Source organism: Triturus cristatus, chromosome 2_2 (genome assembly GCF_964204655.1).
Source record: "Triturus cristatus chromosome 2_2, aTriCri1.1, whole genome shotgun sequence".
Lineage (NCBI taxonomy): Eukaryota > Metazoa > Chordata > Amphibia > Caudata > Salamandridae > Triturus > Triturus cristatus.
This window is the reverse complement of record NC_140582.1, coordinates 515309663-515325757: the sequence shown is the minus strand read 5'-3', so window position 1 is coordinate 515325757 and position 16095 is coordinate 515309663. Positions and strand designations below refer to the sequence as shown.

The following is a 16095-nucleotide window of genomic DNA, read 5'->3' as shown; positions in this document are numbered from 1 at the left end:
GCTTACAACGCCGTGATAGCCCCGGACGGAGCTATCACCATCAAGGAACTATTTTTCCAGCATATTTTGATAATTGAAGATTTTTAAGTACTGTATTGTGGATTTTTTTAAATCGTTTTTGGTCTTGTCTTAAATATATAAAAATATTGGATATTTTTCTAAACTGGTGTGTTGTCCTTCTGCAGTGCTTACACTGATATTACTGTTGGCTATGTGCAAATGCTTTACACCTCCAAGATAAGCCTGACTGCTCGTGCCAAGCTACCAAGGGTGTGAGCAGGGGTTATTTTAGGAGTGTAACTCCCTTATCCTGACTAAGAAGAAGGGTCCCTACCCTGCTCCTCTATATGTGTAACCCCCCGGCTCTGAGTGTGCGGAGCCTGCCGGAGCCGCGACTGGGGCGATTTGAGACTTTTCCTGCCATTGGCCCCGGTAGCAGAGTCGGGCTGGTGGTGGAGGGTGAAGCGTGAAGGACAAGGCTACCTAGCTGACTAGCGCTGCGGGAGTTGCCCGAGCCCCGTCTGTGACTTGGGGGCTGACTGCTCGGCTCCTCCCTCATTCCCCCCTCTGAGACCATAACCACCGGAGGCCCCTCTCACATGGTGCAGAGGATTGAGGGACACTCATTGAGCCCCGGAGACTCGACTGGAGACCACTGTTGGAGACACGAATTTGACGTGGGGAGACCTGTGAGGAGGGAGAAACGAGTGGATGGTGATTCGGTTGGCCCTAGGAGCCACTGTGCTTTACTACTCTGCTGAGGGAGTTGATATCCGCTGGGCCCCGAACACTCTAGAGAAAGGACTACCCCCCCACTGGTGCATACTTGAAGTGTATAGTTGTGCAGAACTAATCCTAGGAGTGGGATTGTAACCCCTATATGACCAACTGCGAGGACGCCCTGCCGGGAGGCCAGGTGGTCACGTTGGGCAATGGGGAGGAACCGGACTAAGGCAGTGGAGGGACAACAGAGTATCCACCCCCCTCCATAATGCCGGACGGGGCTAGCGGACCCCCCTCGCAGGGGAAAACCCTGACTGACCACACGGAGGGCACGCCAGATAAACTGGACCTCATCCTGCAGGAGATATGGGACTCAAAGGCTGCAGTGGAGCTGCAAATGGGTACGCTGACTACCGGACTGACATTTCTGAAGGTGGACCATGCCAAACTGGCTGATACAGTTAAAGACCACGGCCAATCCCTTGCGGACCTCGTCCCTAAGATGGCGGACCACTCCTCCTCCCTGCAGCAGCTCCAGCAGCAGGTCACCTCGCTCATGGACCGAGTGGAGGATGCAGAGGGCAAAAACCGACGCAACAACATCCGTGTTATAGGCCTGCCGGAACGCTGTGAGGGGAGTAGGGCGGCTGACTTCATGGAAACATGGTTCCGGGAACATATGGCCCAGGAGGGACTCTCTCCCTACTTCTGCGTTGAAAGGGCACACAGAATACCGACAGGACAACCCAGACCTGGAGCGCCGCCCCGACCTCTGATCGTCAAAATACTCAATTACAGAGACCGCGTTATGCTCTTGCAGAAGGCTAGAGAACAGATGCTAATCCAGTACGAAAACCACCGTGTCTCTCTATACCCAGACTACACTGTGATGGTGCAAAGACAGAGGTCTTCCTATCAGGTGGTAAAGAAAAAGCTACAGGCTGCACAACTCAAGTATGCCCTCCTATATTCCGCCCGACTGAAGGTGATGCATGACAAGAAGACCCATTTCTTCGAAAGCCCGGCAGACGTGGAAGAGTGGATGGAGGTCATGTGCATCGGTTCTAGCCAAGCTGGTCTCCCGGATGGCTTCTCCGAGGATTCAGAAACGCTCCCGAAGCGGACCTTTAGGAGAACACAGGGCACTAACCGAGGGAAAGGCGGAGCGGGACCCTCACGAGAACAGCAGAGGAAGGACCAGGAAGGGACGCTGACGGTGGCCGGCTCCTTCCGCGAAGATTTGAACAAGACTGCCACGGACTCGGAGGATAGTACGATTCATTCAGACTCTGACCATAGTGTCGAACTCTTCCCCACCATCACACCGAGAGCGGCAGATGACCTGATTGATGAATAGGGCGAGAAGCTGGGGCACCGACACTTGAGACTTCTACTAGTGACTTTGCTATACGGCGAGCATGCACCCAGCAACTGAAAGACTGATGTATCCTTTTAAAGGATAGCTCACTGTGTGAACTGGTACACTAATGGGGCCAGTTATTGTGGGGAAAGTTGCTGGCCGTAGGCTCTGCCACCGTATTCACAATGTTGTGTGCCACCTAGAGCTTAAGATGTTTGCTCGGGGACTATGTGATATTTAATGTTATTCTAACTATGCTGTTGTTAGCGGCCCACCAACCCTGCAGTACACTCCCCCTCCCCCCCGGGAGACAGGGTAATGTCGAGCCATTGAGTCTTAGGCCATTTGAGGACCATGTTTGGATATAGGGTTGGCTAACTCCCTTATGGCGTATGCACCGTTATTTGTTATGTACCAATTGTGCACCATTGTTGGGCCCAACGTGGTTTAGGCGTTGTGCCGAGTTTTGTTCAAGTTGTTGGGGAAAAGGGACTCCTGGTCGGTACTGCCTCGCTAGGGTCACGCGGAGTTGAACTTCGCTTCTGCATGGGACCATGACGGGGACTGCTGCCATAATAGGGTCGTACAACTTGCTTACATGGAACGTGAGGGGCCTGGGGCAATACAGAAAAGACATCACATACATGCATTCCTCCTCAGACGTAAGACACAAATAGCATTCCTTCAAGAGTCTCACCTCACTGACTCCGAAACTCATAAAATGAGGAAAAAATGGAGGGGTACCATCTATTCCACTGATTATTCCGCTTTCGCTAGAGGGGCGACTATCTGGGTACGACATGGGGTTCCCTTTGTTGCACTTGAACGCCGGGTAGATGATCAGGGACGGTAGATACTGGTGAAGGACACACTTGATGACTCTCTGTTGGTCCTTGGGAGTATCTATGCCCCTAATTTTGATCAAGACAGTTTTCCAGGTAGGCTGACTGGGGTCTTGGCTGACTGGGACGGGATCCCATGGGTGCTGGGAGGGGATTGGAATGCGGTGCTGGATGTTGGCCTGGATAGATCACATCCCCCTCTACACGGTACAACCACTGGTAAGATCGCGGACAAATTCACTACATGGGCAAGTGGGTGGACACTCTTGGACACGTGGCGCTGTCTCTACCCAACACATAAGGAATATTCCTTCTATTCCCCAGTGCATGGCCTTCATACCAGACTTGACAGGTTCCTCTGTTCCAGTTCATTTATCGTGAAGATACCCAGCTCCAAATATTTGGCTAAGACCTTTTCCGACCATAGTCCCCTAGAGCTCATACTTCAATGGGGCATGGTACCTACTCCGGTGCCCACCTGGAAGTTGCACCCACACCTGCTCGAAGACGCCCCATTTTGCGCGACACTCTCCAACACCGTTGCCAATTACCTAGCCGAAAATTGGAACACTGCGACATCGCGCCTGGTTGAATGGGATGCGCTGAAGGTAGTGGTCAGAGGGGCGACGATAGGACAGTTGGTGGGGGCTCGACAAGAAACACACCAGAGGCTGCGGGATATTGAGAGCAGGTTACACGTACTGGAGAGGGAGGTGGTATTAGACCCTGCCAAGCGAGAGCAGTTACAATCCACTCACATAGACCACGCGGAAACCCTGGAGACGTTGCGGACAATAGACTACAGAGCATTCCTGCAGTGTAAACATGTGGAGGCGGACAGGGCTGGTACCCTGCTTGCCCGCATGGTTAGAGACAGACCCGACCCGCCGTTCATATCTAGTATCCGCACTATGGCGGGCCATGTAGTCTACACACAAGCCGAAATAAATACCGCCTTTCGTGATCACTTGGGAAAACTCTATGCACCTACCCCCTTACCCCCGGCACCCCCCCCCCCTTGGTGGACGGCCCTCTTATTGCCGGCTTCTTTCAAGACCTCCCCTTCCCGACCCTCTCGGAGGAAGTACAGGAAAACATAGACGGTCCAATTACTCAACAGGAGATCCGTGCCGCGATTAAAGGTTTAAATCGAAATAAAACACCGGGTTTGGACGGACTCCCTGTTGAGTTCTACCTTACATACGCGGAGTCCTTGGTGCCTACCCTGGAGACCGTCTATAAGACGGCTCTGGAGACGGGCCGATTACCGGATTCTACGATGCAGGCGCTGGTCATGTCTATACCCAAGCCGGGACGGGACGGGACGGTTTGGACATGTCAAATTATAGACCCCTCTCTATGTTAGCCACTGAATACAAAATACTGAGTAAGGCCCTCGCCAACCGTATACAATCGCACCTCCCCACCCTTATCCACAGTGATCAGTGCGGTTTTCTTCCAAACTGCAGCACTTCACTTAACACTAGACGGCTGCACGCAGTAATGGCGGCTACCCCAAAGGCCCACCGCCACGCCGGATGTATTGAACTGGACCTTAGGCAGGCATTTGATTCCCTCTCATGGGATTTCATGTTTGTGACGTTGCGACGCTTTGGGTTTCCGGACAGACATTTAAAATGGGTCCGCGCTGGCTGCTATATCTCTGATGCATATAGAATCCATCGTGGCACAAGACAGGGATGCCCTCTGTCCCGCTTGTTGTTTGTGCTGGCATTAGAACCGTTGGCCCTGGCTTTTCGAAGATCGGGGGCCCAGCTTGGTATCTGCATCGATGGTGTGTACCATTTACTATCTATCTATGCAGACGACATGCTTTTATACTTGTGAGACCTCACTGCTGATGCGGCCCCCCTCCCGGATAGATTTGCTATTTTTGAACGTCTATCGGGTCTGGCCATAAACCCCGACAAATCGACCAGCTACTCTTTCCAAGAAACATCACACATTACTCATTTACAATTCGGCACTTACTCCTTTTCGGTGGCTCCCACTACCTTTAAATACCTCGGTATTCATGTTTATAGAACGCAGGAGGACCAGATAGAAGGCAATATCCAACGGGCAATAACAGGGCTCCGGACCAGTGTGGGCTTCTGGTCTTCTTTGCCCCTCTCAGTAATAGGGCGGGTTACCATCACTAAGATGGTGATGCTGCCTCGTCTGCTATACTATTTTATGAATTTGCCGGTGGTTCTCCCACAATCCATTTTTAATACGCTGGACAGAATGTTGAGAACCCTTATTTGGGGCGCGGGTCGGAGACGGCTAAGTCTCCGGAAGCTTCAGCTGGGGACGCAGAGTGGCAGCCTGGGGGTCCCCGCCTTCCGAGGTTACTACTACGCTAGCCAACTCCAGTGGCTGTCATATTGGACCGCGGGGAGGAACTTAGGCGAGATTGGGTTCACACCGCAGAGGCTGGATAGAGGGGAACTACACACCCTGTTATTGCTGAGGGCCCGTGTTCCTCCCGATTGCCCCCCCCTACTGCGGACTGCCCTGCTATGTTGGAAGAAGGCCTTGGCTTATACATCTGTGGCAACCCCATATGCTGGGAATATACCTTTATTAGGCGTGCCCACACCACAAGGGAGACTCACACGGACTAGAATCCAGGCTTGGACGGACAGCGGGATAGAAGAGGTGGGAGCCTTTTTTTGGGATGGCACACTGATGGACCATGATTCCTTCTTGCAGGCCACTGGGGCGCCACCACACCTCTATCTACTACATGCCACTATCACGCACATTAGAGCCACTTGGGCCCCACAGAGGACTGAACCCCCACAGCACACCCTAGTACACCTGCTATACTACATGGGACTTGGGGGACATCTAGTGCGTTGGTTAGACACTGGAGTACGGGCACATGCAGCAATCGCTCTTACCTCCCTTAGGGAGCAATGGGCGACGGACTCCGGGGTGGAGATTACAGACCACGCATGGCAATGTATTCTGGAGCATCCCAAAAAAGTGTTGCGTAATGCACAGCTTAAATTCATACAGGCGATGGTGTTGCATAGATCGTACCTTACGCCGAAGAGAATACACCGTATGTTCCCGGACTCCCCCCATAGCTGCCCCAGATGTAGAGGAGATTAGGCAGGCTTCATCCACATGCTATGGTCCTGTCCTCGACTGCAGGGCTACTGGGAGGGGGGTGACACTCCCTAGCTACAGTGACACAACTACTGGTCCCAGACGAAGCCCTGACTTACCTGGTGGGCCTTCGCAGGCGCTCCAAAGTGCAGAAGGTGCGGCTAAGGTTTGTGGCTCTTGCCCTCATCTTAGCAAGTAGGGTGATTACTATGAGGTGGAAGTCCCCCAGAAGCCCGGCGGTCACGGTGTGGCAGGCTGACGTGCTCCAATGGGGAAGGGCAGAGGGTGCTGCTCTCCGGAGGGAGGAGGACAGAGGGCTGAGAAAGCAATGCATCTCCCTAGACTGGGAGGCCACGCTGATTGCGCTGGAAACACTGGACCTGGTCCCCACACAAGATACCACGTCACTGTAAAGCGAAGAGTGTGAGTCCATCCGCGCCTGTACGGCCCGTGGAACAGAGATGCTGTGATTCTGCCCTGTACACGGTACCCTTGAGAAGACGCTCATATAGTGACTCCCTGCTATCATTGTCCAAGTGGCAGTTTGACTGACCAGGAGAGGGTTAAGGTGGGATAGGAGAGCGGGATGGGGAATAGTTGGGGGGTTTTTCTATTGTCATTAGTTGAACTTAAAAAATGCACTATTTTGAATTATGGATGCGACACTGCCTGTACATTAGTGGTTAGGAAAAGGGAACAGACTATAAATGCCCTTTGTAAGACTCCCCTCTAACGCAAGATGTGAGAAACCAGATTGCTATGTACAAATGCATGGGGATGTATATGGTGGGAGAAAAACAAAAGACTGTATTTGAATGCTTATATTTTGGAAGTGCATGGCATACAGCGGTCACCAATAAAGTGTGTTAAAAAAAATTAAAATAAAATAAAAGAAGAAGGGTCCCTATTTGGACAAAGGTGCAAGCCCTTGCCAACTAGAGACCCCCATATCTAACAATCGTTCTTTAGCTCACTTTGCTACCCCAGTTCAGATCCAGTCATATGAAAATCAGTCTTGAGCCTGTGCCTCATGGGAACAGTCCAGATCGAACTGCCTAGCCATGTTTTCTCTGGACCGGAATAAAGCATATTGGGACCAGTTTCGGGGTGATACCCCTCATCAGCCAGGCTACCTTTAACCTAGTGGCAAAGTGAGCAAGGGGCCCACGTCCGGGCAATCCCTGCCAATTTAGGGCAAACAAAGCAAACACAAGGAGATGATGGACTGAGCACTGAAACTTTTCAGACACTCACCCCCAGTCACAGATCTGGGTAAATCCAGCATAGTTCCTTATCTCACTTTGCCACCCCAGTTCAGACCCAGCCATATCCAAACTGAGGTGGCTCTGCCAGCAACACAAAAAGCGCAGAAACTCCTACTAGTTCCTCAGTATAAAAGAAATAGCTGAGCCTGGACAGTCTCGATTTTATTTTTAGGCTTAGTTTTTTAGAACTAAACAAAGTCTAAATAAGGTATAAATGTATTTTAGTCATGCGTAGATCAGTCATGGCAGGAGATATAGCAAACGCCACTCTACTGATAAAGCCTTGAGTATCCTCGATGCCTGTCACGCACCATGACATAATCTCTACATTTTTAGGGTTCAGACATCATGAGTAATAAGAAAGAAGCTAGAAGTGAACAATGTCCTACTGGGGAAGACCCGGACCCGTCATAAACATGGGTATCTGTGGCTTAAATTGCATTGTATATGCAGATGCACAGTGTAATATGCTATTAATTACCATTGCTGTGTGTGGGGAGGGTTGCAACTCACAAGAGAAGTCTGGAGTGGGCCATAATACCCCGCCCACCCAATAATGGAGGAAATTGCAGATTATATTCAGACATCTACATACAATGTTAATGTCATGGCATTTTTTATGTTGTACTCTTCTAAGAAAATATATTTAACTAAAACCGGGACGCCAAGGGTTAAATGTGTGCAGTGTGGTAAAGAGACCTCATGGCTATTAAGAGGGTTGTTTCCCTGTGGAATGGAAATGTTCTATGCAGTCTGTGAGCCAGTAAACCATGTCACTTAGTATTAAACTGGAGTTTGACCTTTGCACTGCAGATATGTGTGAATGTACGTTCATTAGTACAGCTGCTCTAATTAACGTGTTATAGGGCCACATTCATTCCCACTGCCATGGCATGACGTGATTTCATATAACAAGTAAAACCTGCATCACGTCTATTTAAGAAATGGGAGATGCTTCATTATGCGTTTATTTCTGGAATGTTAGAAGTCAAGAGTACATTCGCACGTGACATTTCGGATTACTTATGACGCACTCACACAGTAATATTTTTAAAAATCTCACCTTATGTCCAAAGGTATGTCCAAGCTGCTGAAAGACTGGGTTGGGGCAATGCAAGCATCGGCAGGCAGATCCAAATCAGAAGAGGCAATAATCCTAGGTGATACAAATGCACAGATTTATTTTGAAAAAGAGGTTCAGTACCAACTATTTCTACCAATATGCATCAGCAGCGATCACATATTTTGCATATTACAGTTAGCGAGCCCTGTTGGGACAGTGTGCGAGGGTGCGATATTCAAGTTGGTGAATGTATGCCTAGATCCTGCAGCTCGAGAGACACTTATTTCCCATTGTGACATCAAACGTTAAACCATTATAAAATGTAATAAAAGAGTGGCATTCCTTCCTTCCAAGAGCAAGATTAATACACACATAATTAATTAGCGCGAGCTTTACAAAATGAGAATATTGGGTGTCTCTGAAAAGACCCATTCCCATTGAGGGCACGAGACCTGAGGTACAATGTCTTTTCCATGTCAAACTTTTTATGTGCTTTGCCATATTCTGGTGCATGAAGATGGCACTTATTCTTTGGCGCCCTGACAATATTCAATGTTGAACATCTCTAAGTACTGCAAAATGATGATCTGTTCATAGTATGCATGTTAATTATTTGCAGTGCAGTTATGGAATAATCAAGTAGTTAACGGTTATTATATGAGCACTGCAGTATCTTATACGCTGAGCACTTCATGCCTCGGTTCTGATGAATGTACCACATACGATTAGCACCAACAGTGAAAGGCCTAGTTCATAAGACCAAAAGTTTGGAGAGAGTGGCGCTGCGGATGAGACCAGGCTTGGGTTCAATGTCCGATAACTTGCTGGGTGCTTGCATCTCATAAGACCTTCACTGCTGTCTCACACAAGTACCACTTTCATCTGTGCCCTGCTGTTCGGCGATCTGTCACAGAGGCTGCTGGCCTGTGCAAGTGACTCTCCCAAAATTCAATCATAGGGCTAGTGTTTTTTTGTAAAACTAGAGAGTAAGGTACAATACGATATGGCATGGACCATGGATATCTATAACAACCAGGATTTTATACTAAATACATTTTTTGGAGCTCGTATCTGAAGTTTATTTACGATATATTCAACTCAGCTAGACTCTACAAAAACTATACAGATGGTTACACTTGAGTCAGCATGGATATATGTTTTAGATTGCCCTGATGCCTCTCCTAACAAGATACATATAGATGCAAACTCCAGACCACAGCATCAGTGTCTTCTATGGACTGCACTATGCCTACTCATTCCTGTGGGCTCCACACAAGGACAAATACAAAAAGAACAATTGATGGACAGAATGCAGAAGAAAGTCATAGATTCACCCCAGTACAGAGATCTGGGCCTAAATCCGTCGTTTTTTTGCTCACCATGCCATTCCAGTTTGGACCCAGCCATATGCAAATCAGTCTTGACCCTGCACCCAATGGGAAAAGTCCATCCCGAACTGCCAGGTCAGGTCCTCCCTGGACTGGAAACAAGCATCCTAGGACTGGTTTTGGGCTTTCAGCCCTCATCGGCCAGGATAGCTTGACTCCAGAGGCATGGAGAGCACGGGACCCACGTCTGGACATACCTGTCCCACTCGGGGTGTCCAATGCAAAAAGAACAATGGATGGACAGAATGCAGAAAAATTTCATGCATTCACCCCAGTACAGAGATCTGGGCCTAAATCCATCGTTTTTTTTGCTCGCCATTCCAGTTTGGACCCAGCAATATGCAAATCAGTCTTGACCTTGCACCCAATGGGAACAGTCCAGCCCGAACTGCCAGGCCAGGTCCTCCCTGGACTGGAAACACGCATCCTAGGACTGGTTTCAGGCTTTCAGCCCTCATCAGCCAGGATAGCTTGACTCGTGGCACAGAGAGCACAGGACCATGGAGGTCTGGGCATACCCGTCCCACTCGGGGTGACCAATGCAAAAAGAACAATTGTTGGACTGAATGCAGAACAATGTCATTAATTCACCCCAGTACAGAGATCTGGGCCTAAATCCATCGTTTTTTTGCTCACCATGCCATTCCAGTTTGGGCCCAACCATATGCAAATCAGTCTTGACGCTGCACCCAATGGGAACAGTCCAGCCCGAGCTGCCAGGGCAGGTTCTGAGTCTTACTGCTAATAATGTTTTAATTCACTTGTACATAATTTGGGTTTTATACTTCAACCATAGTTAATACTACACACGATTGGAGTACTATGGGAGAGTCTTGCAACCATGTAATTTCCCTGTTGGAACAACAACCGCTCTAGAAGTGCCTTTAATATTTTGACAACTAAGCTTTCTTTCTTCCTACAGGTCAGACCAGGAACAACAACAACACAGTAGGAAGCACGAACAGGCACCGCTCAGTGTGGGGTAGTTTATCCACTATATGTTTTTATTTTTTTATGTTTTTTGTCCTGATGACGCACCCCGGATACTTATGACCAACTCAGGCACAAAACATGTTGACACATTTACTGAGGGGTGACCACCACTAGGTCCCACTCTTGAGACAAGAAGTTTAGTTCTCTTACCTGTTCGCACACTTGTTGACTACCCGGTTTCCTTTTGATACCAAAGGTAGCCCCAACCTACCATAGGTTTTTATTCCTGGAAGGGTATTCCGGTCAATAAAGCTCTGCATTAGGAAACTCCCTTAGGAGTTTTAACCTTACACACTACACCCCATGTCACAACCCCCTCAGTTGCACTCATCTATACGGCAGCCTCGAAAAACATATCCGCCAAAGTGACCCTTCGGGGGACCCGTTGGGTATTGCAGCGCCAGCCCAACGAGGAGCATCGCCCAATGATGAAGTATGACATCCTCTAGGGGATGTGTGAGGGCAACATGAACAGTCTTATTGACTGTCCAATCCCAATACCCCAGCAGGGGCACACTACACTTTGGGAATTTGTGCCTCCCTTACTCTCGAGTTTTACCAAGGAACACAAGTCCTGTAATTGAATTTTGTAATTGCCTCCTGGAGCATGGCTTCTGGACCTCTTGAACCAGCTCCCTGTCCCCCTGAACTCCTTTCCCTTCTGAAGGGGTTCTCATTTGAAACAAAGTGAATCTCCCACCAGGGATTCGACAGCAGTGGCTCGATGGCAGCTGGAGGCACTGGTGAAGCCAGGACTGGCTTTAGCACTGGTGGCGCCCTGGGCGACAATCTTTTTTGGTACCCCCAATATGACCTCCTCCTCGGATTCCCTCACTAGCACCTGGGCAAAAGTGCCCCTGTCTCGCATACATTTAATTTGCTTTAAAGCGCTGCTAAATGCTCTGATCTCTCTCTCTAACAGGAACATTAATCACAAGAGTTATCATTACATTTTTATTGCTGCATGAAAGCTGGACGCACCAGCAGCAGGTGCTTTTTAATGGTACATTATAGCTAAGCACAGCGCCCCTCATGAGGTTGGTGCCCCCCTTCCAAGCCACTGGCCAGTGCGGCTGCACCGGTCGCACCACCCTTAAGCCAGCCCAGGGTGAAGCACAGATAATACTCAGGAATACAAAAGTCTGGATCAGGGTAAGGACTCCGATTTTAATCTTCTTAGTGTGTTGATGGCCTTCGAAACAGTGGATCAGAACATTCCTCCTGACCACGTCACGTCCTCATTTGGTAAAACGGGTTCTGCACTCCAACGCTCCAGCTAATTCCTCCTTAATGGCACTCAACTGCTAAAACTATCACCTTTACTTTTGAAAATCTTGTAATATATTAGAGTGACAACGTTTCTCTCTCATTGGTCCTCTTCAACAGCTAGTTGGACTATCATGACCACTGGTGCTGCAGCTGACTCTGAAACAACGGCCATTTTTGCGTGAATTGTTTAGATCTTTTTGTAAAGGCTGGTGTCATCTGCGCCACTATAGGATCAGCATGATCGTCTTTGCTTTGAGAGGCAGCATTAGATCCAGTGTGCATCCCTAATACACACTGCTTCACGATTAAAGGTTATGCCTTTGGAACATAGACTGACACCACTAGCTGGGATTGCTCCAAAACAGTCTTTAAATTAATGAAAGAATTTGTAAAGATTCTTCTGAGTGCATGCACCAAGAAAAATTGAAAATGGATGTCAGTTGAACCTAGTATGCATCATTTTTCTAAAACTGCATTCAGTGAGAGGTCAGTGGATAAAGAGGTAAAAGTTACCATTGGCATAATTTTATCTAATAAATGGATAGGCTTTGAGTAGGTGCTGAATCTTCTGTGGTCTGGCAACATTGCTAATGTTACCAGCCCTATTGAGAGAGATGAGGATGATCTACATATGCAGTACTACTTACATTTTCTGTACCTAAGTCGCTTGCTCTTTAATATTCATGTGTCTGCATGTGTCACAACAGAGGCAGTCATGTTCAAATCACAGACCCTAGAAAGAGGTGGGATGAGGGCTAAACACTGCCTGCTGCATTTGGCACCCAGTTTGAAACCAACTTTATTGGAAAATATGCTGTGACTGAGTAAAAAGCAGATCTTCCTGCAAAAAGACTGGAAAATACCCTGTTGGAACCCCAGGTCTTTGAGTCTGTGGTGTATAGAAAAAACACTAACTGCAGTGGTGAGGTAGTGCCTTTATTCACTTATGATGTCACTTCCTTGTACTGATGCAGTTGCATCACTGCTAGTGAACGATGATAACATCAAGTGCTCTGTGGCAGGTATTGCTGCTAAAAGGTTACGGATTCAGCCAGGCAGCTAGGTGGGACAAAGTAAAAAAATGGAGGAATTTATGGCAAGTAGTATCTATCAGCATAACCTCTTTTGAGAGAGTCCAATAGCAAAATCTAAACGATTTGCTTTTGTATTGATGGCTACCTAATAGTTTCATGCCTAGGTGTATGAGATTTGGATTATCCTGAGACATGTGAGAAATGACAGTATGACAGAAATGACTGAAAGAGGGTATCGAAACATGAGTCCGACTAAAATACAGAGATCCTCTGTTCTATTTCCAAGTACGGCTAAAAGGAAATACTCTTCATTATTCTTTCCCTCCTGCACTACTCTCCACCACTGCAGTAGACTGACCACTGGGACTTTGCATACAGTAGTCAGTTTTGCATCCATAGTTTGGGTTAACTGAAGAGATGACTATTGAGCACATGGTTGAAAGTAGACCTCTGTTTACGTGTGGATCGCCAGGCCATAGCTGTATGCAGACTGTATGTTAGACTGACACCAGAAGGGGAACTTGAGCCATTTCAGCACAGACATCCTGGTGGATATAGTGTTTGGTTATTTTGTGAAGATGCTCGTGGTTAATAGAATCCAACAGAGAAGGAATTCTATTGATTCAAATGCTTCTGAAAAACAATGGCTATTTGAGGCCATTCCAGTTGCTTGGTGACATGCTTCATCGTAGGCTTCTTCCCATCCCGCTGCGTAATGGGGCATGCTGAGAACGACGAGTAGGAGGGAGCACTGATAGTGTTAGTACCTATCCGGATGAGAGAAATAAGGAGTGTGTGTGTGGGGGGGGGGGTTTATTGGAAAAAATATATAGATCTGTCTAGTAGGAAAATATTGACTTTGGAGGACGAGTCTTCAAGCCCTTCTTCTCTGTCTCCCCCTTTGTGATTTATATGCCAGTCTTGTTCCTATATTTATTTTGATGAGTGCTCCTGTGGGTTCCAGGAAGGTGCCAATCTTCCTTCCATTGCAGATGGTATAGGTGGCCGGCTTTTATTATGCCAATTTCAAACCCAAACCATAATAAACCATTACCTTCACGGACATCCAACTATACCAGGCTCACACGGTCATGAAGGGGGCAAGGGATAAAATAATATACTTTCAGCATGGTCCCTTCAGGTATCAACCCTTCTGGTAAGGAACAGAAGGAAGAGTGACTGATCAGGATAATTTCTACCATGTTTCAGCAAGTAATTTCAATCTCTTCATAGATGACTCTCGCTGCAGAGTTACAGGAAAGCCCTCCATGGCCAATGGCAACTGGGCCACAGTGACACTGTTGTCCAACCCAACCACCTGTGCCCATGTGCGGCCCTCAAAAACTGCTTTTACTGCCTCTATATTAATGTATATACAAGATACCAACACCTCTTAAGCTCATACTAGCAGTGCTGGAGTTTGGGCAGTGCGGTGGCCCTCTTCCAGAGAACTTCTGAATTAGGGTGAGGCTGCCATCACTAAAAGGCAAGACTATGAGGACTTCGGATCAGTGCCTGGTGTTCCATTGATAATGTTAACATGGGAACAACAACAGTGAGGCAGGTGCTTACAATGTTACTGCATCACATCTTCAGCACTACCCAAGTCAGGACAGGTTGTCAAGGAAGAACATAATCCTTGGGTCGAATGCCCTTGAAAAGAGGAGTTTGCTTATCTTGTTGTTACTTTGTACACAGTACTCAAATAAAGAATGTGCTCCCAAGATAGCCGATCAATAGTGCGAACAATTCTATCTGGAAGTGTATCACAGATTCTCCAAGTTTATATGGAATGCTGATGACCCAGGCATAGACAACACAACCAATAAGGGTCACCTTATGAACACTGGGACCAATGGCACTGACAGGCCGTAGGACAATGAAAGAAGTTGGTTGGGAAAGATGGACTGTGGTTTGAGAATTTAGAGAAAAAAATCACATAAAAGCCAAGAGTTACTGTACAGGTGTGCAATCCATTCAAGGAGAAATAACAAGGAAGCTGGGAGGCAAACAAACATTTGCGTGGGGCAGGGCGGACGTAAAATAAGGTACAAATGCACAGGGGCGTCCAATGATTTTTCTTTTAGCCCTGACAAATAGTTTTTCCCAGTATAGGTGAGGACGGCTCATAAGCGTACAATAAGAGGTACCAGGTCACAGGAGTAGACAGACAATTTAAATAGTTTTTACCCAAACGCTGAGCTTTAAACTAGGTTAGGAATGTATGCAATTATTCGAATCAAAACATATTTTGTGACGTAAAACATTTTAAAGACACCTTTAAAAAAACATAAGAGGAACTGAACCCAAAGAAAAGGAAAGATCACAATCTTATTTTGAAATTATCTTCCGGCTGTCGAAGGGCACGCTCTTTAGAATTATAATAAGAGACATGACTGCAAGACACTTTTGCAATTCCACACTTAATCTACTGTAACTATGACCAATGTTTTGAAAATCCTCGAAATCAGCAGACTGAAATATCAAAGCTCTTTAAGCAACATGTGTTCGCTTGCAATTACATGACACTCCAGAGATAGATGAGATCTATGGGCGGAAGGAGCAACAAACCAATACCCTGGAGGTGAGAAGAGTGGCAGGGAGTTCAGCCAGAAAACTCTCAGATATCTTTCCAATCTGTTTTTCACTTGCCATAGCCTGAATACTTGTAGAACAAGTACCGGGAGATATAACAAATGTAATAAAAGTATTATATCAGTTGTCTAGAATTTGACACACTCCATCAAGGGGTGCGTCCACCCTACCGGGTAATAAGGGTGAAGCTCAGTTAGTCACTGGGTATAAGGTGGGAAATCATGGGTTAGGTCTAGTTTGCTTAGCCACCTTTAGTTTAGATTCATGCAACACATCAGTGTTTAATTTGTAAAGGAAGGAGGGTCAGTGCCCTACTTGCGGCTAGTGCTATAAAATGTCGAGCCTCCTTAATCCACTGCTAGACTCTCCCTGGCCCTTTATCTCACTCCTGCTGGTTCCTGCTTCCTCTTAGTGTGACGGTTTTCCATCTAATCCCTTCCTCCTCC

The 16095-nt window shown here is 47.4% G+C and overlaps 1 protein-coding gene across 2 annotated transcripts in view; it reads right to left on the bottom strand.

Moving 5' to 3' along the window:
- ARHGAP10 (Rho GTPase activating protein 10) overlaps positions 1 to 16095 on the bottom strand; it is a 1033471-nt gene that overhangs the window by 83341 nt on the left and 934035 nt on the right. For both annotated transcript variants that reach the window (XM_085641636.1, XM_085641637.1), the window contains exon 21: positions 8371 to 8463. In XM_085641636.1, the coding sequence (XP_085497762.1) occupies positions 8371 to 8463 (93 nt within the window). The remainder of the gene's footprint in view (positions 1 to 8370; positions 8464 to 16095) is intronic.